This window comes from Phytophthora sojae, assembly GCF_000149755.1.
Source record: "Phytophthora sojae unplaced genomic scaffold PHYSOscaffold_5, whole genome shotgun sequence".
Taxonomy (NCBI): domain Eukaryota; phylum Oomycota; class Peronosporomycetes; order Peronosporales; family Peronosporaceae; genus Phytophthora; species Phytophthora sojae.
The window spans coordinates 426,030-449,912 of NW_009258119.1; the positions used below are offsets into that span (position 1 = coordinate 426,030).

Here is a 23,883-nt window from a genome sequence, read left to right on the forward strand (position 1 = left end):
GTACTAGCTGCACCATCCAAGTTCAGCTTGGCGTTTTTGCTGAATGATGTCGACACAGAATCTGGTGGGGAATCCAGACCTCTCGCATCGCACAGTGATGATTCCGGAGGTGACGCGTTTAGCTACGATGGCGACTACGAATTCGGCTTTGGTGTCGACGTCATTACGGACCAACCTTTTCCGGACGATGGAAATACGACGCACGAGCTGAGGGAGGTGAATATATGATGCTGTCACGCAACCACGCCAGCGCACGGGCCAAACCACGAGGTGGGTTGGCGGATACAAGTACGCCAGGGCCAATAAGTACGGGATAAAAAATAACTTACAGGTGCAGTCACTATCGCCTGCCGTGCAAGGGGGCCTGTGAATTCGTTTTCAGGCTTCAGGGCTATGTGAACTTTGTGCCGCACACGTGCGGCCGTTCCGCGAGTACTGACACGGCTCTAACCCCCACCGTCGAGCGAGACGTGAGCGCTGAGATGAAGAGAGAAGTCGATCGTACGGCTATATCAACGACCATCAGTCGATCGGCCATTTGGGATCTCGTTCGGGCTCAGTTCTGCGGAAGTGCTGACACAAGCGTAGCCGTCGTCGGGTTGTCAAGAGAGTACGTCATCCCCCGAGTAAATCGCGTGAGAGCTGAGGAGTTTGGAGGTTCCATCTACGGCCAGATAGAAGTCGCACCATGGTCTCAAGTTTTGAACGAAGGCGGTTGGCGACCGACAGCAATTTTCCGCTCTTCCACTACTCTTACTATGACAAGTCCAGCAAGACCCGAGAGCGTATCCTGGGTTGGGGCCACCCAGTCCTGATAAACATGTTTAAGCAGAAGAAGACATCGCTCTTTGTGGACGGAACGTTGCGGTGTGTTCTGCCCAAATTCAAGCAGTGCATCGTGTTCACGACCTACGATCGCCCAACAAAAGGCTATTATCCATGCGCGTTCGTGTTGGCTACTTCGAAAAAGTACACGGTGTACTTCAATGCTATTTGGCATGTTCTAGACGCGACGGACGATGCGATGGACTCAGAATTCGTGTACTGCGAGTTCGAGGCCGGCCTAATTCGAGCGGTTGGTGACTTTTTCCCCAGTGCGGCCACGATGGGTTGTCTGTTTCACTTTAAACAGGCGTGCAGAAGACGTCCGGATCCAAGATCGTGAGTGTAAGATTGCCAGGCGCAGTGGCGTGTTGGATATGCTCACTGTCGTGCCACAGGAATAAGTAGATAAGCAAGGGGTCCAGTGGGTTACGAACCAGATTAAGGCCAGATGCGAGACCGCTGGGATCACGTACTCGGCATCGAAATGGGCAGCGTTTTGGGGATACTTTCACCGGACCTGGATTGTCAAGTTCCCGCCGAAGTTGTGGAACGTCGAACCGTTCACACGTGACGCTGTGAACAGAACAAACAATCCGCTTGAGCGCTTCAACCGTGAGATGAACGCTGTATTGCCAGGCCCGCACACCAATCTACCTGACTTTGTTGCCGGCATAGAGAAGATAGCGCGGAGGTATGCCAACCTGAAGAGCGACATTGAGTTCGGAAGAGCGCGCCAACCATCGAGACCACCCATCCGTCTGTCACGTCCTGTTGCCCTCCCTGATATTGCGCCTACATCGAGTGAACGTGCCACGGTTGCAGCAGAAGATGCCGATTCTAGCGACGGAGGAGAAATTAATTGCCTGCGGGATGATGGGAGACGATTGGTGTAGCCGCAGAGAAATGTGTCGCGCCCGATCCAGATGTCGACGCTACAGCGAGTTCAAGATGCCGGACCAATTTATGACGTCGGTGATGAAGCGATTGGAAGTAGCGGTAGCAGTGTCGAAGGAGACAGCTCCTAAGGAACTGAGAGGTAGCAGAAAGAGACCGAAGTTGGAAAGAATCAATATGCATTTGAATATACCGTTTCTTATAAAGCTCACGGGGCTGAGTGCGGAATGTTGCGTTGATCACTGATCTCTGCTGATACTGCCGAAGCATCTGTAGAATGATGGCAGTAGTGGGGGGTGAAGTTCTTGAGCTCGGTGCGCATGCTGAGGGTCGGTCACGAGGGATGCCAATGGAGCCACTAAGACTGCCTTGATTGTAGTCTGCTTGCAGCTGTACCAAGGTTTCCTGCTCAACAACTCGATAGAAGTTCACACGCGCCGAGTTCAAAGTGTCCACACTGGTCATCGCGCGAAAAATTCTCGGCAATTCGCCCTCAACAACAGCGTGCTCGACGTCATCTCGAATGCGAGGGCGGTTGCTTGCTGTCGAACCCGCCAGTAGTAGATCCGCCAGTGGTTCTTGAGTGGGCAGCCGGTGCTGGGTTTCGGTTCGATTTCTTGTACGAGAGAGCCGTAGTTGGCGGCCTGTACGAGTACGCTCGTCCAAGACGCCGTCAGTTCCTTCTGGGAATGTGGGGTCTGAGGTGGCCTCCATCATCCGCTCTCTTTCGCTGGGCTGCAGTGCTAACCAAGCGCGCCGGAGTTTTTTGCCTCCGCTACCACGAAGCCATCTCGAATCACGATGACGACGGTCCTCTTCGCGAAGTTGAAGGCGCTGATACGGATATTCTTGTTCGAGGTCGTTGGCTGCGGAGACTGCGTAGCGCCAGACGGCTTCGTGTACGCGCATGGTATCTGGCTAGTGTGGTGGCTGAATGAATTGTGAGAATGGAGCTTCTTGCTGCTCAACAATGACAAGAGGGCAAGTTCTTACTTAAAAATAGATGATCAGATAGGATAAGTGTATCGAAGATCGAATGAAAACTATCTAAATGTTTATTTAAGTAAAAATAGGATCATTGTAGAACATCGGATGTGAGCGTTAATTATAAGTAAATGGATACTTCGTCAGAGTAAGTATGAAAGCCTTTATGGTTGTATTGCCTGAATAGATTTAGATACAATTGCAGTGCAGACAAAACCTCAAGTACCAATAGAAAAGCGTAGTGGCCGTGTTCGTATTACTTAAATCCTTAAGGCGAACCAACAGAATAGAGATCAACCTTGCGAAGAAATGAAATTCCATACAGCCACTCCAGATCACACTGCTGAATGCCCTGGTTGAACGTAGTCTCGTCACTTACAAACTTTTCGCCTTCGAAGACGCGAATCACTAGACAGTGGCTTACTCGGAGCGAACTGTATCCAGCACATAAATAAATACCGTCTTGGAGCGTCAAGTCAATCAGCTTTTGCAACGTACGTGACCCGCTGATCCCGCCTAGTAGATTCGCGTCCAGCGTCCCGGTACTTATTTGCTTGCATTGCACGGGCGTCTTGTCAATAGCGAACTTAACGTAGAACCTGAGCTCACCGTAGTGACACCCCTTGGAGAAATCGGTTTACCTCGCGCTGCACAGTATTCCTTGAACCCACTAACCACGTCGGAGGTGTGCCAGCCAGTGTTGCCTAAGTGGTCCGCGGCAAGCCCGACAGCGTAGAAGGCACACATACCCTGCGGTGATGCACCGATGTAATGCACGTGACCGTTGTTCCTGCAAAATATGTAGAAACTTGTAATACTGGAGGCCTTCCATGCATCAACCACGTCACACGCCTCGATAAATCCATCCTCCCTCAAACTCCAGCTGGCCTCCCAGGTATCGTCCCATCTAAACCCGTCCTCACGATCACACCACTGAACGCGATATAAAACACCTTGGTCGGAACTTTTACGATCAACTATCGCGAAAACGCGGTATTCGTCGGTTCGCTCATGTACAGGATTTTGTTTTAGTACTGGGAGCACTGGGCTACTCGGAGTAGCCGTAGCAGGGTACTTGTACTTGCTCAAATCCTTGGTATACACGGCTACTTTGCGAATCGGAGCCCTCAGCATCTGCGTACGCATCACACCACACCTTTTCCCGACTTTCATCGCGCTACGGACACCCATGCGACCACCATAGTCCCTCTGCCGCTCGCATCGGTCGAGCTACGGGCTCCACAGGCGGCGCCATACGGCATCATCTTAGCAAGTGTCGAGAAGGCGAGAGCGGGCCGGGTCACTTGATCACTTGCTTGCGTTTGCTGAAGTGAGAAGAAGCAGTGGGTAAATCACGAGAATTGCGAATCCATCAGTCCGGCAGTTTTGATAGAATTCTGCTACCGATGGTAGCCTACCGTACTTTTAACAGGAAGAAGTGCTGTCTTGGGCGGAACTAAGGGTGCCGCCCCCGCAGTTCAGGCGGATGGAAGCTTCGCGAAGCTTCCACAGCCGCCCTACATCTGCATATCTATTCTACGGTGAGTCGTACCTACACTGACCTTCTATTGGCTTACCTTTCTACCAATCAGATACACTCACCCCTTCTCTGGCTGCGCGCCCTTTCGACTTGTCATTCCCGAAAAAGACAGAGAACCGCGACGCTTCCGGCTGTCGCCTGAGGAATTAGTCCGACCTTGCTTTTCCTTCGCCTCGGCCTGGTTGTTGGAGGCTTGGATTGGTTCCTTGGGCTGATAGTTGTGTCGCTAGCGGTTTCTACTGCTGCCGGAATGCAGTCTCCTGCTTCCGCGCGTTCTGCCTCGCCTCCAGCGACGGCTGATCATGATGTTGAGGCTCCGCCGTCTGCGTCGCCTCTGGCGACCGCAAATCTCGATGGTCCGTCCATGCTACCGCCTGGCGCCGCCACGCCGGCAGACTCTGAATGCGCCGCCGCGCTCGCGCAGATTGTCGATGTTGTGGCCGCTGCTGATGAAGTCAGCGATGCTGACTCCGGGCTTGACGAAGAGATGATGCGTGTGTGGGAAGAATTAGAGCTCACCAGTCGCTCTCCCGGTCTTGGCTCTCCAGATTCGGGCTCTGCGTCCCCGGCGCTGGCGACGCAGGCGCCAGCGCCGCGTGAGGTTGTTGCTTCGGCTGGTGGTTTTTCTCCACCTACGCGCCTCCAGGAGTTGATCTTCATGCTCGATGTGGAAGGGTTGTCTGTCGAGGAGGCGATAGCTGCTGAGCCTGCGCTTGGGGCGACCTTTGAGGCCTCGCCTGAAGATGAATCCGGGCTTTTCGATGATAGTGACGACGATGAAGGCCTGCCTCAGGTTGACCGCTCGCGCTTGCGGCGCGGTGACGAGAATTCGACGTGGCATCCGATGCTGCTTCCTCCGGCGCCCAAAACGCACCCGTCGAACAACCGCAAGAACCACTACGACCCGAAGAAGCCTTGGGATTACAACACTGAGGTTGACATCGTCCGTGCCTTGGATGTCAGGGGCACGGCTCCGCACCGTTGCTACTTGGTGAAATGGGAAGGCAATCCGCTACAGCTAAGCTGGGTCTGGATGGAGCAGCTCGACAAACCGTCGACGCGCTACATGATGAGGATGGTGGACGCTTGGAAGGGATCGGGAGACAAGCGCACCTTTTGTTATTGGTGATTCCGTGTCGGAGGCTGGTACTTGTTCATGGATGCTTTCCGCTCGGCCTTGTACTATCTCGGACAGCCGGGTCTAGTCACAATGGAGATGTGGGATGCGTATGAAGACACGCGACCTGAAGCCATCCAGTACGGTGTGTCTCGCGACGACGTGACGGAGTTCTTCAAAGTTCTGCAGCGCAAGAGTGTGCCACTGAACTACGACGTCCTTCTCCGAAACGCTCTTCCAGATTCAAGTGCCAACATCACGACGCTCCAAGGTGTTTGCCGCAAACAAGCACCTGGTGTTTACGTCGTCAGCGCTGGCCGCAATGATGTCGGGCACTGCTTTGTCGTGGTTAACCGTGGTCCGGAGAAGCAACTTCTGGCTCTTGACAATTTCAATGCCCGCAAGAACCCGCCGGTGGACATTCTTCCTCTGAGTTACCAGCAGTGGATTCAGCACGTGAAATGGATGGCGCAAGTGGAGCTGCAACCAGGATACAAGTGTCGCCACGGCAAGCGCAAGTCGAAGACGCAGAAAAAGCGGGAGAAGCGCATGAAGCAGCAGGTTCTGCAACAAGAGGGGATGTAATACGGGAATACATGTAGGCCTTTGAGCCCCCCTTCAGCTGATCCTGCTTCACCGTTTTCGACGCTTCTTTCGCCTTGCAGATTCAAATTCCGCGATGAGATCTGGGACTTGCGACAAGTTCTCCACTGGTTCCCAGGTTTGTTTCGCCTCGCCCACCCACTCCACAAGATATTGGATCCGCCGTCTTCGCGTTCGCTCTCCACGTAATGCCTTGACGATCTGGCCAATGCTGCCGTCCGCTAAGATTACGTCGCTTGGCCTCGACAAGCGAGTCGGCTCCTTGTACGGCTTCAATGACGAAGTGTTGAAGACGGAATACACCTTGTTGCCAGCCTGGGTGTTGAGTTCGTACGCGTGGTTATGAATCTTCCGCACCACGGCGTACGGTCCAATCCACTTGGGTCCGAACTTGGTGGAGTTGGGCAAGCCGGAGTGCTTCGGGTCCAGATTCTTCGTGCTCAAGTAGACCCTGTCACCAACTTCGAAGATCTGCTCAACACGGTTTCGGTCGTAGACGTCGCGCATCCGTTCTTGGGCCTGAGCTAACGCTTCGCGACAGCGTAAGAGAATCGCCGCCTGTCGCTCGTGAAACTCTGCTCTGCATCGACTCTTGGGAACACTCTCAAGTTGCTCGGATGCAAGTTGAAGTGGATTCAACGGAATGTAGCCCAGATCGGCTTCGAACGGCGCAAGCTTCGTGCTGGAGTTGACAGTCGAGTTGACAGCGAACTCAGCGTTGGCGAGATAAACGTCCCAATCATCTTGAAGTGGACCGACGAAGCACCGAAGATACTCTTCCAAGGTTCGGTTCATGCGCTCCGTTTGTCCGTCACCTTGAGCGCGATGTGCAACGGTCATGCTTAGCTTCGTCCCGATGGACTTGAAGACATGCTGCCAGAAGGCGGACACGAACTTCCTGTCGCGGTCGGAGACGATATTCGTCGGCATGCCGTGTATCTTCCAGATGTTGTCGATGAAGAGTCGAGCAACACCTTCGGCGTTCATCGTCTTGGTGGTTGGCACGAAATGACACCGCTTGGTCAACCGATCGACGACGACCCAGATAGAGTCGACGCCCCGCTCCGTTCGCGGCAGATCAGTGATGAAGTCCATGGAGATGGATCTCCAACGCTCGTCTGGAATACTGAGTGGCTCGAGCAATCCAGGAGGTTTCGTCAACCGCGGCTTGTCCCTCCGACAAGGCTCGCAGTCGGCGACAAACTTCTGGATGGACTTCAACATCTTCGACCAGTACCAATGGCGCGCCAGTGTCAAGTACGTACGTTCGGCACCGGGATGGCCTCCGTAGTTGGTGTCGTGACACTCGCTGATAATTGTCTGTCGCAACTTCACATCGTTGGGCACGACAATCCGTGGAGCGTCATCTGCAGGCGTTTGATACCACAGTAACCCGTTCGCTTCGGAGTAGCAGCGGTATTTCTTGTGCTGCTGGTGTTCGCGATTTCGTTTTGAGTCGGATTTGCGTCGCTTGATTGCTGTCAAGATTGCTTGGACATCACGATCTTTCTTGTACGCTTTCTTGATGCGCGTAATCAGCTCCGAGTCACCCGTTTCTTCGCTGATCGCGAGGCTGAAGGATGTGTCGTCGAAGCTGGTCACCCGTAAGTCGTGGAAGAACTTCGTCTCCGGTTGTAAGTCTGACCTTCGACTTAACGCGTCTGCGATGCCATTCTTCACACCGGGAAGGTACGAGAACGTCGACTGGTATTCCGCAAGGATGTCGTACCAGCGAGCGAGTCGACGGTTGGCCATCTTCTGGGTGAACAGTCCTTCGAGACTTTTGTGATCTGTCTCGACGATGGGTGGTTTGTCCAGGCAGTAGATCCGAAACGCTGCCAGCGCATGAACGATCGCTAGTAGCTCCTGCTGCTGAGTCGGATAGTTGAGCTCCGCCGACTTCATCTTCCGGCTTGTGTACGCTATCGGGCGCTCAACTCCGTCCACCACTTGAAAAAGGACTCCACCGACAGCAAACTTGCTGGCGTCGGTACGCAGATGCATGGGGCTGCTGAAATCCGGCAAGTGCAATACTGGCGGGTTGCACAGTCGCCGCTTCAACTCCTTGAAGTTCTTCCGCTGCTCGTCGCTGAGATGAATCTTGGCGTTCAGCTTGTTTTTCTTCTTCAAGAGCGCAAACATGGAGGCTGTCAGAGATGCGTACTCTGGACAGAATCGCTGGACGTAACCTGTCAAGCCAAGGAAGCTGTGAAGCGCTTCTTGCGTCCGTGGTACAGGGCAGTCCTTGATGGTCTGCACCTTGTCTGGATCCATCCGAACTCCATTTCGCCCTACGAAATCTCCGAGACACGGGATCTCGTCGGAGCAGAAGACACACTTGGACAGCTTGACGTACAACTTGTTATCACGCAAGATGTCAAGTGTTTTCCGCAGTGCGTCCAGATGGTCCTCGATCTTCGGTGACTTGGTGAAAACATAGATGTCATCGTAGAACGACTTCGTGTTCTTCAAGTCTCGAAAGAGCTTCGATGTCAATCTGTGCATCGTTGCTGGCGCGTTGCAAACTCCCATTGGAAGAACGAGATACTCCCAGAGACCGTTCGGCGCTTGGAATGCGGTAAACTTGATGTCTTCTTCCTGCATGAGCACTTGGTAGTACGCGGACATCAGGTCCATCGTGGAGAACCAGTACGCACCGGACATGGCGTCAAGGATGTCTTCCTTCCTCGTCATCGGGATACTTTGACGCACGGTGTTCGAGTTCAAGTACCGGTAGTCGTGAACAATTCTCCAGCCAACTGGTTTCCGGACACAGAATGTTGGGGCTGCGTGGGGACTGATGCTTGGTCGAATGAGCTTCTTCTTCACCATGTCTTCGACAGCGCACGATTTCACGCTGCTGCTCCGGTGACTGTCGCCACTGCTGCCGGTACATCGCCATATTTGGATCCTTCACATCGATCCGGTGTTCGATGTCACGCTTCTCTGGTAAACCTTCGGGTAGTTCTGGACGAAACACGTTGTCCTTATACTCCATGAGAAGATTGAAAGCTGGATTCTCTCGGAAGGTGTCCCAGTCTGTCTCCAGATAGCGTTGTGCTTTCGCACTCCCAACGTTGTCGGGCTGATCTCGGCGTTGCAGTGAACGTGCAACTTGCTTGATCGTCTCGTTCGACAACACCAACATGAAGTCAGGCTTGTCGCACGTCTTGGTCTTGATTGTCAGGAACTTCCGCAACTTCTTGCGCGTGATGTATTTGGTCTGTATACCACTCTCGTCGACAACTCCCATCGTGAACATCTTCTCCACGGCGTTGTCTCCACCCCTGGTACTGCTGCTTCCATTAGCCTCGACTACAGTACTCTCGCGCTCAGACGTCGCAACGTCGTCGTCTCCAGCTGAACTCTTGCCAGCTTGCGCATCATCATGTCGTCCGCGGACAACACTTGGGGATTTCTTGTGCACTGCGTCACCAACAGCTTCAACCGTGAGCGTCACATCCGTTTCCAGCGCGGCACCTCGACAGGAATCGGGTCTTTTCGCCGACAGGCCTTTCGCCTCGACAGATCTCCGAAGCCCGGAGGTAATCACCGGTCCGCCTTCCTCGATCGGCTCACAGGTCTTCCCTGTTCGCTTCCAGTGCAGAGTCCTCGTTCTCGTTTCTACGATTCGTCGACCTCTCCAGTCAATATGTGGTTGCATGTCTTCGAAGAATGGTATTCCAAGAATGCAATCAAATTCGTCTGGAATCGGGTAGACGACTGCCACACACTTGTAGGCGTCGTCCAGCCTCGAGACCAGAATCTCTATCAGCAGAATTTCAAGCTCCGCCTCGACAATTTGGTTGTCTCCCAGCTTGACACGAATATTCTTGTCGCTGAACTTGGTTGTCTGAAGTTGGTGCTCCTCGACCCAACGCTTGGATACGTAGATCGTGGTGGCTCCACAGTCCAACAACATGCTTCGTGTCGCGAGACACTTGTCACCAACACTGATTTCACCTGTTACGGAGAACAGTGGACGTGACTTGTAGACCAGAGGGTTTTCGCACAGAACGTTCAAGCTGATATTCTCAATCTTTGGTGTCCCGGTTACGCTCTCGCCCACGCCAGGACCCTCATTCACTGACGTGGTTGCTCGTTTCCCTGCTTATCTTTCTCCTTCTTCCAGAGGAAGCAGTTGGCCTTGATGTGGCCAGGCTTCTTGCAGTGATAGCAGGTGCGGTCATCAGTACGTTTGGAGTCAGACCTCGGCTTGAACCGTCCCTTGCCGCGGAAAGGTTTCCCTTTGAATGGCTTGTCTTGCTTGGGAGCTTGATCAGCGAAGATCTTCCTCTTGTCTTGGCGGGACTGACGGTCGCGCACGTCGTCCACAAAGTGTGTAACTTCGTACTTGATCGCCAGGTCCATAGCCGCGCTCAGCGTCTCTGGGTTCTCGAGCTTGACGTAGCTACGGGTACGAGGCTTGAGACCGTTTGCGTAGCTTAGCACCTGGCCAAGTACACTCATGCCCTCAACTCGGAAGATAAGAGCAGAGTACTCGCCGTTGTAGGTCTCGATGTCCGCCGTTTGCTTGAGTCGCTGCAGCTTTTCTCGCAAGACGGCCTGGTAGTTCGAAGCTTCGAAGTGTTGGAGCACATGCTCACGGAAAAGCCCCCACGTGTGCTCCTCACTTCTCGTCGTCGATGACCAGTGCAGGAACCATCCTGAGGCCGGCTTTTCCATCGCCGACCCGGCGATACCCGGCAGACGCGCGCTCGCGTCTTCGATTTGGATTCCGTTGATGCGACAGGCGTTCTCGATCTGGAACAGCCATTCGCGAACGTCTTCCCCCCCCCGCTTGCCGGTGAACTTGGGCAGATTGGTGGGCACTCGCGTGCGCTCTGCCATCGCTTGATTCAGCCGGTCGATCTCGGCTCGTAGCTGGGCGTTCGTCGGCATGGGCTTCTTGTCGTCAGGTTGCTGGGACCAACAAGTGCTACCAGTTTAACAGGAAGAAGTGCTGTCTTGGGGGAGGGCGTGCGGAACGAAGAGTGCCGCCCCCGCAGTTCAGGCGGATGGAAGCTTCGCGAAGTTCCACAGCCGCCCTACATCTGCATATCTATTTTAACTTGGTTTCACTATATCTACGGTGAGTCGTACCTACCCTGACCTCCTATTGGCTTACCTTTCTACCAATCAGATACAGTACTAGTGAGAGAATGCGACGTTTATACTACATAGTAGTATTGATGGCGAGTTTACCTGGCCCAGCACATGTGAAGCAATAACATCTGTATGTCTCGACTAGCACTGTTCGTAATTGGCTTTTTTTGTTTCCGCGTCACAGGCATCATATGTGGCGAAGTTTTTGTGCATGAACTGAGCCTGAACTGAACTGCCTCTGACCTGTAAAAAACGCTAACACAAAATGTACTTGGGTGCAGGGTGAGTGTTGGACGCCGTAGCGAAACAGACAAAAGTACTCCGTGCATACCCTCCACAGGTCCCTCTTAGCTGGAGTGCCAGTAAGCATGTCACGGCGACGTTATTCAAGCTTGTCGATATCCTCCCGCAGCTCTCGAGTATACGCCTCCAGGGTGATGGTTAGGTCACGCTGCTTCTTTCTAAAGCGGGCCATGGTGATCCCCGCCGCTCTCTTTCCAAATCCTTTACATTGAGAGCCTGGACTGCGCTTGGAGTCTCTCGCTTGAAGCCCGACGCTGCTTTGGTGATGTTCGCCGGAGTCAATGAAGGCGGTGGGTTTTTGCGAGTTGGAGCAGCTTCGAGTGACGCTGAACGATGGAGACCATCACTCGCGCGGGGATGGATAGAAGTTTTTTCTTCTTGTGAAGAGGTGGCAACGATGAGCTCCCTGCTCTGGTGGACAGACCTTTTGCGTGGTGCCACGCTGACATGACTAACTAGCTGGCTGTTGGGGCATAGGAAGCTGGAATTCATTCTTGTACGATAGTGATTCTGCTGAGTACAGCTCGATGCGAAAATATGGTAAATAATGAAGCTTGCCGCTTGCGTATTTTACGTATAGATAACTCGCCTGCGTACTGAGGGTGTGTTATTCAGACAGGAATTTGTAGCTTTGCGCTTTCTGAAGCGTGAGTTTCTTGATCCCGGAAGTCCCAGACTCTCCGGTTCGTCTCCTCGCTGTGCACTGCGACCGAGAGTTTCCTGTCGTCGTCTCGTCCAAGTCTACTGGTCTACTTCAACTAAGTACGAAGTTCGGTATCGGGCTAAGTGCGGTTCTTCTAAGTTCGCCTTAAGTTCGGTCAACTTCAATCATGCCGGGCTACACTGTGGACCCCCAGCCGATCTTCGAGGTGATCAGGGCGCCCGAAATGTCCAGCTGGGACCATGCTGCTCTGATCGAGTGGCTCCATGAGTGGGAACGTCGAGAAGATGCGTCATCGCTGCACCACCACGGGCGAGATGTACGAGAACGTGGTGGCCACCGTAAAGGGCTGCGTTAAGCGCAAGACGCTCAAGAACATGGCTACCTACGTGCTGAAGAAGCCGGTGGCGGACGTGACCGACGCCGACATCGTGAGAGCTGTGCAGGTTCGGTGCCGCACCCTCAAGAACGAATTCGTGCCTGACGTCATGTCGCGGTTTCGCCAGAAGCTTAAGATAGACCTATCGATTGATGACTGCGATGCACGAGTGTTCCGCTACTACGAGGATGTCAATGGTATCATCGAGGACAACGGCCTGCAAGGGCTGATTGGGGCAGACAACACCACCGACGCTGGCTGCAAGAGCAGAATGAAGGCTCGGTGCCACCTATTGGTTGAAAATCTGCAGCCTCCGGTCGTCAAGGCGCAAATCACCCGTCTAATCGATTTAGAGAGGCGTGACCGTAAGTCTGATGACGTCGCCCTCTTTGATCTGACATTGGAGCACGCGAAGGTACAACAGCGGTTCCATCGGATGTCGCAGGACTATGCCGCAAAGGGGGACTCGAAGGCTGCAAAGCCAGATCGTAAGCCTCAGAAGACCAGCCTCGCCGGCGCGAGCGCCAAAGCCGAGTCAGCGTGCCCAACGCCGTCTGCAGCTCAACCGCCTGCCTCCGCCCGTGCACCACGACCGTCTCGGCCTCCGCCTCAGGTTGGCTGCCTGGTGTGCAAGGGTGCACACTGGCTCAAGGACTGCCCCACGACAGCCGACGCCCAGAAGGAGGCCGCCCGGACGCGGTATCAGGCCGAGAAGGAGCCTTTCGCTCTAAAGCAGCTCGCACGGGTACTACAACGAACATGGTGCGGATCAACGCGCTACTCGAAGTACCGTACATTGCGGACACGGGTGCAGACCGAAGTGTGGTCTCCAGCGCCATGATGGACTCTCTACGTGCTGTTCAGCCAGACCTTCGGACCAATTTGCTCTCCTCCCCCATTAGTGTGACTCTTGCGGATGGGCGACCGGAATTGTGCGATATGGAAGTGGTGCTGGAGAGGAACTACCATGATCCACTAGAAAAGTACTGGATCGCCCCCAGGCCGACCGAAAAACAAACTACTGTCACAGTATTTGCCAAGTTCGTGATGCGTATTTATCAAGACGTATCTACCTACTCTCTGCGAGACTGGATCCTTGCGCTGCGTCGTGTCGGTCGTAGATGGCGAGTCCGACGTCTCCCTCTTGTCGATTGGTAGACCCAGATGAAGTCGATCGATTCGCGTTCGAACCGTAGGTTCAGGCGCATCGGAACGTGGCTTCCCGGTTCCCATGTAAGCTCCCGGTACCCAACCCATTGGATGAGATAATATACTCTTACGTTGATCCACCTTTTCGCGTATATTCGCTCTACCTCATATAGCTGCCCATCCACGCCTCTCTGGGCCCTTCGATTGCTTGCGAAGAGGCCACCACCCCTACGTCGTTCTTCTCGGAGTCCACCCCCGACTGATGATTCTTCCTCTTCCTGCTCGTCGGTGTCTTCGTCGCTGACGTCATGAGCGGAAATACCGGGATTCAGTCGGAGACGGTAAAACGAGCCGTCCAGGCGGCGCTGGATGTTCCGGGCGTGGCGCTGTCGTGGGTTAAGGCGACAAAGCAGAATGGGGCTTGCCGAAGCGCTGAAAATGTAGTTCGCAGTCTATTTCTATTCTAAGTGTTGCCTTAAAATAAATACAGTAGACTTCAGTCCGGAGGTCAGGTTGTGATTTGGCTAAATTTAACGTAGTTAAATTGCAAAATTCAGATTGCAGATCAACGTAGCATATTGTACCATTGCGGCTTGAATTATATAAAAAAGGGTGTACCATGGAGTGGTACATTCGTAGAGTTCCTACTCCTTCTAGAGTTTAAGAGATTTTCACGAAATATTTTACTCGCGTGTTCTTAGGGCACAACACTAGAGATCTATCGGTTTAGATTTTTAATATATCTTACCCAAATATGACTCAGCAACACTTGCATATTTGGTTAGAATTGTCGGAAAGCACAATATCTATAAATTATGAAGTGTTGTTTATCAAAAATACAGATCGATAAAGTATAAATTGGCTTTGCCCGACGAAGCTTATTCTTGTCCCTACAGCGCGTTTTTCACAATCTTTCGCTTGTGTTGTGGCCTCTTCCCCGGCTTCAACCCTCTTTTACCAATCCGTTCAGGAGTGGGTTCAAGTTGTGGAGGAAGAATTGTGTCGTCCCGCTGTAAGGTTGCTGTTGTCGGCCAAGGGAGAAATTTGAATGTGTACGTATCGCGGAAGTGCTCGATCGACATACGCTTGGCGTCATACAAGTCTTCGATTCGTCGGCCGTCCTTTGAAGCAGCGCAAATTGCGTGGACACAAGGGAACATTTGGTCTTGACAATTGCCACACGTCCACGCCTGCGCTGGAAAATCCATTTCCTGGTCTGGGTGCACGTATCCTTTTATGGCAACAGGGCCCTTGAACAAGACGCTGTACGCACCCCCGAGAAGGGGTGTAAACTCGCACATATCAGCTGCAGCTTGGCGGTCTGTACGTCGCTCTAACAACTTGGGGACTAAATCCGAGAGTGCGCCAGATTTTGTCCACGTTACAATCATTTGTCGCCTTTTGGACATCAGTTGACTCAGCTTCAAGAAGTACAAGTGGAATCCGTCCAAGGGTTTGGCGGTCCGAAGCTCTTTACCCATCCAGTTGTTCGCTTGCTCTGACAAATTTGTGGTTATTTCGTCGAAAGTCGGGAGATTAAACTTTTCTTGGAAACTGTACTTCACCCAGTGAGCACGTTCGATTCTGTCCAGAAAATTCGCAGCGGCAGGGTTGTTCACGGCGAGTTCACTTCGATACAGCTTATAGTCATTTTCACAGTCGCTGCGTGCCATTCGGCATACCCACGCACGGTCTTCCTGGGACAACCTGGAACATTTCCTGTTAATGTTGTCCATGATATGCCGCAGGCAGTATCGATGGCCAGCGTTTGGGAAAATTGTTGCGACAGCTGGAAGCAGACCTTTTTGTCTATCCGACAATATCGTGAACTTTTCCCAGTCAACTGCCTAGTTGAATGCTCCCAGGAACCAAATCCAATTGGCCTTGTCCTCTTGTGAAACCAGCGCGAGTCCAACTGGAACGATGTGGTTGTTGTAGTCTTTCACGGTAGCTACCAGATAAATGCCCTGTTCGTGCATTTCCTCTTTAAGGTGGACCCCGTCAAAGCCGACCATCTTTTTGCAGTTCTGGGCAATGTGAATACCAGCGTTAGGGATGAAGCACGCTCGACCAAACGACGATCCGTTCGCGGCAGTTTCCACTCTCCAAACCGATCCGGGGTTCTTGTGCGCCATCAACTCGAAGTACGCTCGCAGTTTTTGGTAACTTTCTACCAAGTCGCCGTGAATTTTGTCGTCAATTTTCTGCTTCATTCTGGACACCGATGTAGCGCTTACGTCCGCTCCTTTTGATTTCAGAAAATTCCTGATAGCGGCGCCTGACATAGAAGCCGTAGATCCATCGTGGGCGAGAAGCATCTCGGTCGCGACAATCGCTGTCAGCTTGCTTATCTGCTGCGTGGTATTCCGCATGGGCTTGGACGGCAACGGGATGGACCCTTCAACACAAGAGGCCTTGGCACTACCAACGAACTTGAGGTGATTGTGCGCAAAATTTGCCTGGGTTATCTTCCACTTCCCCGATTTCCCGTGAACATACACGAAAAACGGACACGTGAGTTGGGCAGCTGGTGTAGTCCGGTCGAAATATTGCGTTCCATTGAGCGCCTTGCACGCCAATTTCGCATTACCGGAGTTGTCGGACTTCACACTGGTCTGCTTCACAAAAATCTGGAAGCCGCACCTCACAGCCAAATCTTTGCACTTGCTGTGGACTGCTTTTTGTGAAGAAAAGACTGAATTGGCAATATTATCTCGGAGCTGGTAGGTCAAGCCATACGTTGAGCTTGTCGGGTTCGTCGACTCGACTGCAACATCGTCCCTGAGTAGTCCCAACTCCTTGGCAGCTTCGAGATCAGACACGTCGAGTGAAAAGCGAGCAGAGCCGTAGTTTGGGGGGTTTCTTGCTCTTGACTTGGACATTTGCACAATGCAGCAGAATATAGCTGTGAATCACCCTTTAGAGAATTATTTATTATTCAAGTCTACTTGGTTTTTATTTAGCACTAGCCTTCGAAATCTTACCTCCCACGTATCTATTTCAGGTGTCCCGCAAATAAACTGAGAGCTCGAAGTTAGCCCATAAATGGTTGATAGGTTCGCAAGTGGTGTGCCGGGCGTACTTAGGATTTTTTTACTGTATGAAGAAAATGGCTGTCGGCCTGGGGGGGCGATCCAGTACTTTTCTACTGGATCATGGTAATTCCTCGGTGCTGGACCTCGAGCTAGTGACCATAGCCGGGCCCGTCAGTCTCGGGGCGGTACCGTGTCTAATCCTGGAAGGCGGTGGAGACGAGTTCCTGCTGGGCAAGGATGCGCTCAAGCGACTGGGAATTGATGTGGATCAGGCTCTGGCCAAGTTAGCAGATTCCACATTACTGGCCGAAGAGGACGACGAGTTTCCGGTGGGTGCTGAGCTGCCAGACCAAGACTCGACACCAATCGCGACTCTGGACCAGTTGCTGGAGCGGGCTGTTGCAAATGGACTCCCCCAGGAACATGTGGTAGCCGTGCGCTAGTTACCCGAGCTATTTCCGGATATTTGGCGTGCGGTGGTTTGTGCTTTGTCGCGTAGACCGGAGGTTGTTACCAAAGAGGTAAGTTTATTAATGAGGAAAAACAAAGCAAACAAATTGGCGGGCCTGGGCTAACTTCTGTCCTGCATTCCACCTTGTGCTCTTGCCCAGGTCCGGTCTTCATGTAATTGTGAGCGCGTGCCCGCGTCCACTTGAAGCGTGTGCCGCGTGCTCCAAGCCTAGTACAATCTCCTACCGACGTCCTTCTACTGCCTCACTGGTGCTGTGGCGCGTGCCAGGCTGTCCCCTGCGTCTCTCACTGGGCTCCAGCTCGTGCTCGTGCAGAACTTGCACTGGTTGCACTGCAGCCGAGGCCCAAGCTTGCTCTTCAACCGCAATCGTGGCGACAATGTCGCGGGAATGTTGATGCGAAGACTTGCACGTTCTGGTAGAAGGCTCGCGCGGCCGGGAAACACATCGATACGTAGCGCAAGCTGCCGAGTAATTTGTTGATTGTGGATAAAGTGCAGCGGTCGGACGTAAGGAGTTCCGTGATTCGACACTGTGCCTTCGTGATTTTGTCCTCCGGTACTGACACGGTGCCAGACTCGGTGTTGCACAGGAGACCGAGGGCTTTAATACACGTTGACCACTCTGTGAACTTTTCCTCATTGATGGCGGTCGGTCCCAGCACGACAGGCATTGTCCTCCGAAGAGCCAGATTTGCTTCCATACAACAAGTACCCGTGTCGAGTTCGACACAGATGTGATCGTCGCACCACACGTTTCCGGTCAACAGGTTGGTGTCGTGTGAATGCTGGGACCGCTGCTGTTGGTAGAGGCTGTTGATCAGTAGTAGGCTGGTGAGCCACACCACCCGAATCCACATGAAAGATCGAGCACGATGACTCCTTCAAACTGGAAGGCGAACATGTGTACGTGAAGAGCGCTTACAGGAATATGACGAAAGGCCCCAGACACGTCCCCGAGCATCGTCAGGATCGGGTGACCGGGAAAGCGAGTCTTCAGCTCAAAAATCCGGCGCGCGATATCACTCGGGTTGTATGCGATCTTAGGAAAGTCAGTGCGGTCGGTGAAGTCGTTCACGAAGGCACCCTCCGGGAATGAATAATCGTTGACTCGAATCGCGGAAGAAGTGCCGGGTTTATCCACGACTCCAGCAGGACTTAAGAAGATGTTACCCCACAGCTCCAGTAAGTCTGCCTCCATAATCAGGTAGCGGCCTTGTTGCTGGCCTTTAGCGATGTGCTCACGTATTTGACCCGCATGAGCATCGATAGACTTGTGACTTGATGGCCGCGCGAGCTGCTGGCGAGGTGTACTTGGACGCCATAACGGCATAACACCTTCTCTTACGACTGCGTTCCATCGAGGTGTGAGGTGTCGAAGCCCAGGATCAGACGGGAGCGGGAGCTCGAACAAGTCTTTGTTGGGTCTTGGGTCGCTTGGTGTCTGGTCCCTATACACGCGGACGAAGTCGGACAGCGCTAAGCCGCACCTGCAGGCGAGTTGCGAGTCAGCTTGAATGCGGTGAACGTCGAGGCGTCCGTTGTGCGATGCTGCTAAATGTGGGATGTTCACGTCGAACTTGGCGGCGTACTGCTGACATCGTCGGTTGCGGTCCCTGACCAGTGCTTGGTGCACTGCTAACTGGGAACTAGTGGACGTTTGATGAGCAGCATGACATTGTTGGCTGAATTCCGATTTGTATTCTGTTGGTGTCGTGGTATTTGTTGACTGACTATCGAGAGCTAGTGCTCCCCATAGCCCGATAGCATGTGCTCTCGGATGAACACTGGGAGCCTGTACTCCTGATGTGGATGCTGACTGCCCAGCACCTGGAGCCTGTACTCCTGACGTGGAAGCTGTCTGCCGCGGGCGAGATGCGTAGGCTGCTGGCACCACTGTCCCCCCGAGACCGAGCATCAGTGCACCCTGGTCCGGTTGGGGCGACGTCGTTTGGCGTCACAGATCCTGGAATGCTGGTGCCAGACCGAGAAAGTTTTTGTCGATAAAGCTTTTGGCGTCGGCTGGGAGTGCGAGCCGCTTGAAGTGGGCTCTGTTAGGGTCAAAGCACTGTCCCGGAGCTGGGCCGGTGCACCCCTTCTGAGAAAGGTAGAGCATGCACAGTGTTTTTCTGTCTTGCTTGGGTAGCATGGCGAGTAGGTCTCGTGGAACGGATGACGGCTTTGGCGTACGGAACTCGCGGCTTGAACTGGGGCGCGTGCTGCCGGGCGTGCGACTTGGTTTAACGGCTACTTGTGCGCTTCGTTGGCGGTCCTGTAGTGCTTGGAAGAGCTCCAGAAGGTGATCATCGTTTCTTGTGAACTCTTGACCCACAAGTGCTGCCGTCTGGAGGTCCGCAGCAATAATTTGACTGCGGAATTTGCCGAGCTTGGAGTTAATCCAGAACACCAGCATGTTGCAGGTTGCTGCATCTGGACGCGACAGCACAGCAATACGTTCCATAAATGTAGCGCCGGCTTTGATGAAGTTGTAGACCGTGCTGTTGTAGAAACCTTCGGCAAACAGTAGCAGCGTGTTGAAGGCGTCGACAATCTCGGTGGTGTTCGTTGGTGCTGGGGCAGGTTAAAGAGCGTTGGATCGGCTGAAGTTCGTCATGTTGCTGGTGGCTGACGTCGTGTGTTGCTCGAGCTCTTGGTTGAAGCGTTGAAAGGGCATGAGGTAGAGCCCGCGAATACCAAAGCTGAGATCGTACGACAGGCGAAGTACTGGTGGCGTCCCCAAAAACTTGGTCCCTGAGCCTTGTTGCGCCGACTATAATACAGCTTGTGCATTCTTACCTAGTAACGACGGATGCACGATCGCGTTGTGAACTTGCTTCTCCATCTGGGACGGTCGAAATGATGATGCGTGTGCCTCGGTGCTGGTAGGAAGTACGGGTACGTCGCTGTCGTCTGGCAGGAGCAGGTCCTCGTCTTCTACATCGGCTTCTCGTGTTCGTTTGCGCAGCTGTCGATTTTGAAGACGCACCAAGTCGATGTCCGCTTGCTCCATCGGTCTTTTCTTCGTCCTCTGAGTCACTGCAGGCCAAGTTAACGTGGTTAGTCAGCGAACTGGCAGCTGCCATGTTGGGACGAACGGTGGCTGTCGTTGGGTCTGTTAGCAGAGGATCCTTAAAGACGTCCGCTGGGTTGGGGTTCCGTCCGTCGAGCTCACAGTCCACGATGTGCTGTCGGCGAACGAATACTATCGCGAGTGTGTCGGGTCGGATGAGAGGTACCTTCTCGTCTGGAAACCCATGTGCTCGACGGTAAAGTCTATCCTTCCCTTAGATTTTTCCTTACGCCTGTAGAAACTACAGCAGTAGGTGACCTTTTTGGAGGACGTTCCAGCCTTCGTGTACTGGAAGCCGTTCAACATGATGACGGACTTAAACTTCGTGCGCTGGGGCTCGGCGCGCACCAACTCGTAAGAGGTGCCATCCGACGCCGTCTCCGTCGGAGGCAAGCTTGGCTGAGGCGAATCCAGGCTCCCTCCAGTCGAGTAGGCCGACAGAGGGGAGGGGGGTAGCGGCGACAGGGACGGTTTGAACGGCGCCAACAGCTGTGGGCCCGTTTGGGGCGTCGTTCCCGTCGAAGCCGACTCGCGCAATCTCCGTCCCAACGCTGATAGGCAAGGCGATGACAGCGGCGTCACCACCGGTGACGACGGAGGAGACGGTGTGAGCGCTGCCACAAAGCTCGCTGGTATCTTCGACACCACGGGACTCGAAGGCGCAGACGAAGCTGGACTCGATGGCGCCGAGGACGCTGGACTGGCTAGGGCCATGGCTAGCTGTCGCTTGGTGCGCGTTCGCGCTCGGGGTGATGCAGGCTGTTGTTAAGCAACCTTGCGCGGAAGCTTGGACCCCTTGGCGACTTTGGTGGTGGTCGTCTTCGTACGCTTGGCCATGCTGATAGTAGAAGGCAGGGCCGGTTCAGTAGGGTAGTTTAGCTTGCGTGGCAAAGCCAAACTGAAGCAAAACGTGGCAAAACTTAGCAAACGAGATCCAATCACTGGTTCATAGAGAAAGTACTATCACATCAAATCTAACACCTGTTCCCCAAAAGACCCATTTAAAAATCTTGCAAACCGTTTTCTTTGCGATCTTCCGGAAGGAACTAATACGACTGGTATCTCAGTTAATTCCCGTGGTAGTATGGGTAAAGGAATCGCTACTCGAAAACAAGAAAAATGGCTTCTTTGTTCCAAGATCTGTATATTCCTCTGATCGACGCACTACTGTAGCTTTGTACTGCCATTGTGGAGTTGGGTGACCCATGTTTACAACGGATACGCTACCGAGAGGATAATGTAGAAATTGTCTTCATTTCCATTAAATGGAAATGACAACAAATTTAGTTGTCAGAGACCAGAACTTGCAGTTAATGCAAGGCGCAGTATGCAGCTTCATCGGTGACTATTTGGTCTAGCTCAGGCATACTCAGGCTATGCGACGATCATTACCTGCAGTATTTGACTATCAAGTGCAAACATGTACATTGATGTATTCCTTGAATGGCCCGTGAGAAAAAGAAAAGTTATTCTTCTTGAGAGCGAATATTTAGCTTTTCAGAGGTAATGCAGCCGTGGGGGCGCAGTCAAATTGTGTTCGGATACGTGTAAGGCCCGTGTTGGAGCTAGATAAAACCCCAGGGAGTGGTGCACTGGGTTGTCGGCTTTTAGCGCGTTGAAAGTTTGGGAATGACTGCATCTACACTACACTGAATAGCCGGCCTTGATCTTGTAGGCCAGGGTGGTCTTTTCCACTCGCACTTGCCATCTTGTATCTGAAAAAAGGCCTTCCGTGGAATTAACGCAGGAAACCATCCATAGAGAAACGTGCAGTCGTTTAACCTCTATAGGTGTTTTGTACAAGGGTAGCGGTGGAAAACCCATTTTTCGAGAGAAGAAGTGAGCCACGTTTTCAAGCCCGAACTCGACACCACAACAGACCACGGATTTGCACCTAGGCTTTGCCTGGCCAGGAGTAGACAGCTTACTTTTAGTTTTAGGGGGCGGCGTTCCTCAGCTACCTAGCTTGCATGCAGGCCAACTAGCTGACCGACTATAAGAGCCGCCCCCTACCATGGCGCGTTAGCAGCCGCTGTGTCTTCCAGCACCTCCGCCCCTGCGTCTCCTCCATGCTGTCGGTGGCCTCAGCGGCAGAACCGGCCCTCAGCTCAGCAGCCGCAACCACGATCAGCCCAGTCCGGCACAAGCCCTCCCAAGCCCAAACAGCCTACCTTCAGCCCGCGCCCATCAAGCCGGCTAAGTCCCCATGAAGCATCCGTCCTTGCGCCGACATTGCAGCCCTCACAGCGCGTGGTGACGGAACTAGCCCCGTCCCCAGTTCCCCGCCGCAGCACCTACGCCGTCAGCACCTGTCCAAGCACCAGCAGCCCAAGCTTCCGCTCCGCCGTCGGCTGCCATTGCGCCCCCATAAGACCTTGGGCGACCCTCTTCAAGGCGGCACACGTCACCAGTGCCAATACTGCCCCAACGTCATATCATCAAGAAGTCTGGTTCAGGCTACACGAACCTGGTACATGTACCAATGACAAACACAGCAGAGACTACGTCGGCTTAACACTTGCTGCGGGTCGGAGATTCAGAAGCTACAGGACAGCGTCTCGTATCTTCTGAACCTCGTGGGTTCCGAGTACGAACACCTATCCTCTTTATATACGCTCAGACTCTCAGCAACCAGGGAGCCACCCGCCTCGTGACTTTCAGCACGAGTGGTCGGGATGCACTCGCCAATCTGCGCCGTGGAGCTCAATTCGCCTGGAGGACCAATCAGCGGGCAGCCTGACGATAGAGCCGGTCCGGCCAATCCGAGCGCGCTGGCGAGCACTGATTGACCCCTTCCAGGCCGGAGCTCCAGCGGACGGCGTATACCTGGCCGGTGTGCATGCATGCCACGGCCGGCAGCAGGCGCGGCGTGGCGAAGCAAATCGCAGTGACAGGGATCCAGACTCGGGAAAGGCGACGACATGTCGCCGCACATAGCGCTGGTGGGGCGCTCAAAGGTGGCCCGCAACACATTGTGACGAAGGAACGCAAGTCGGCCCAGCGGAGACGCGCAAGCGGAGGCCAGAAGCTGCTGAAGGAGCAGCAGGACCGCGACGGAAGTCAAGTATACCGTTTCAACTACTCGGCGGGGCACGGAGAGATGTGAGCTCGGTGTTGACGGTGAGAGTCATTAAAGCAACATTGAAAATCAGCCTCAATGTGTGGGATCAATAACATTGGTGGGGTCCAATGTTGCGTGATCGCTAACATTGACGCAATGTAAATTTTCCAGACGTGAAATTTCATGTTTGGAGCGACTGGCTCACAACAGCTCTCATTTCAGAATCTACCGGGTAGGAAGCAAGCGCCTGCGCGCTCGCTCATGCACCGCGTCGTGCGACCGTCTGCAGCGGTTACCCGCTCAACCTTATTCTAATGTGTGCATGTCCTACTGCGGTGCTTATATGCGTGTGTGTACTACGTATGCGGGAGCAAACGCCTTCCCAGTGCGTTGCGTTGCGTTAGGCGCGATGCGTGTTGCATGCGTTCGAATGCGCTATCTTCCGAGTAGTCGTAAGCGCTTTTAATGCGCCTCTAGCCAACAGCGCAGTTAGGTTAAAGGGGGAGGGCGAGCGAACGCGAGCGCGAGCCTCGCTGAGCGCGTTCACCGATCGTCAACACCCGCCGATCAGGCGGGGGCGGGTCTGCGCGAGCGAGCGAAGGCGAGCGCTGCAACCCGACATTTTTTTATAGACACCGCGCCTGGCGGAGCCGAGGACTTAGCGTAAGGCACGAGGGCGTGGGGCAC

The 23,883-nt window shown here is 53.6% G+C and overlaps 9 protein-coding genes across 9 annotated transcripts; 4 read left to right on the top strand and 5 right to left on the bottom strand.

Annotated features, from left to right (window-relative positions):
* Positions 1–317: 317 nt before the first annotated feature.
* On the top strand, positions 318–1,165 carry PHYSODRAFT_510034 (hypothetical protein; the record flags this gene model as incomplete). Its single annotated transcript, XM_009529970.1, has 2 exons — positions 318–691; positions 712–1,165. Coding segments are annotated over 2 exons (828 nt in total), but the record flags the coding sequence as incomplete, so codon positions are not given.
* A 515-nt stretch (positions 1,166–1,680) lies between these two features.
* PHYSODRAFT_301512 (hypothetical protein) lies at positions 1,681–2,628 on the bottom strand (the record flags this gene model as incomplete). Its single annotated transcript, XM_009529971.1, has 1 exon — positions 1,681–2,628. The coding sequence occupies one exon, from the start codon at positions 2,626–2,628 to the stop codon at positions 1,681–1,683; it is 948 nt and encodes a 315-aa protein (XP_009528266.1).
* A 4,173-nt stretch (positions 2,629–6,801) lies between these two features.
* Positions 6,802–7,254, top strand: PHYSODRAFT_508612 (hypothetical protein; the record flags this gene model as incomplete). The annotated part of the gene is made up of 3 exons (XM_009529972.1): positions 6,802–6,951; positions 7,009–7,133; positions 7,215–7,254. 3 exons carry the CDS (start codon positions 6,802–6,804, stop codon positions 7,252–7,254), a joined length of 315 nt encoding a protein of 104 aa, XP_009528267.1.
* A 2,792-nt stretch (positions 7,255–10,046) lies between these two features.
* On the bottom strand, positions 10,047–10,865 carry PHYSODRAFT_506338 (hypothetical protein; the record flags this gene model as incomplete). The annotated part of the gene is made up of 1 exon (XM_009529973.1): positions 10,047–10,865. The coding sequence occupies one exon, from the start codon at positions 10,863–10,865 to the stop codon at positions 10,047–10,049; it is 819 nt and encodes a 272-aa protein (XP_009528268.1).
* A 645-nt stretch (positions 10,866–11,510) lies between these two features.
* Positions 11,511–11,864, bottom strand: PHYSODRAFT_301513 (hypothetical protein; the record flags this gene model as incomplete). The annotated part of the gene is made up of 1 exon (XM_009529974.1): positions 11,511–11,864. The coding sequence occupies one exon, from the start codon at positions 11,862–11,864 to the stop codon at positions 11,511–11,513; it is 354 nt and encodes a 117-aa protein (XP_009528269.1).
* Positions 11,865–12,299: 435 nt separating this feature from the next.
* Positions 12,300–13,253, top strand: PHYSODRAFT_332896 (hypothetical protein; the record flags this gene model as incomplete). The annotated part of the gene is made up of 1 exon (XM_009529975.1): positions 12,300–13,253. One exon carries the CDS (start codon positions 12,300–12,302, stop codon positions 13,251–13,253), a length of 954 nt encoding a protein of 317 aa, XP_009528270.1.
* A 1,198-nt stretch (positions 13,254–14,451) lies between these two features.
* PHYSODRAFT_505974 (hypothetical protein) lies at positions 14,452–15,879 on the bottom strand (the record flags this gene model as incomplete). Its single annotated transcript, XM_009529976.1, has 2 exons — positions 14,452–14,909; positions 15,729–15,879. 2 exons carry the CDS (start codon positions 15,877–15,879, stop codon positions 14,452–14,454), a joined length of 609 nt encoding a protein of 202 aa, XP_009528271.1.
* A 781-nt stretch (positions 15,880–16,660) lies between these two features.
* PHYSODRAFT_354718 (hypothetical protein) lies at positions 16,661–17,079 on the top strand (the record flags this gene model as incomplete). Its single annotated transcript, XM_009529977.1, has 1 exon — positions 16,661–17,079. A coding segment is annotated over one exon (379 nt), but the record flags the coding sequence as incomplete, so codon positions are not given.
* Positions 17,080–19,022: 1,943 nt separating this feature from the next.
* Positions 19,023–21,342, bottom strand: PHYSODRAFT_301515 (hypothetical protein; the record flags this gene model as incomplete). Its single annotated transcript, XM_009529978.1, has 4 exons — positions 19,023–19,636; positions 19,862–20,101; positions 20,484–20,973; positions 21,301–21,342. The coding sequence occupies 4 exons, from the start codon at positions 21,340–21,342 to the stop codon at positions 19,023–19,025; spliced, it is 1,386 nt and encodes a 461-aa protein (XP_009528273.1).
* Positions 21,343–23,883: the final 2,541 nt, after the last annotated feature.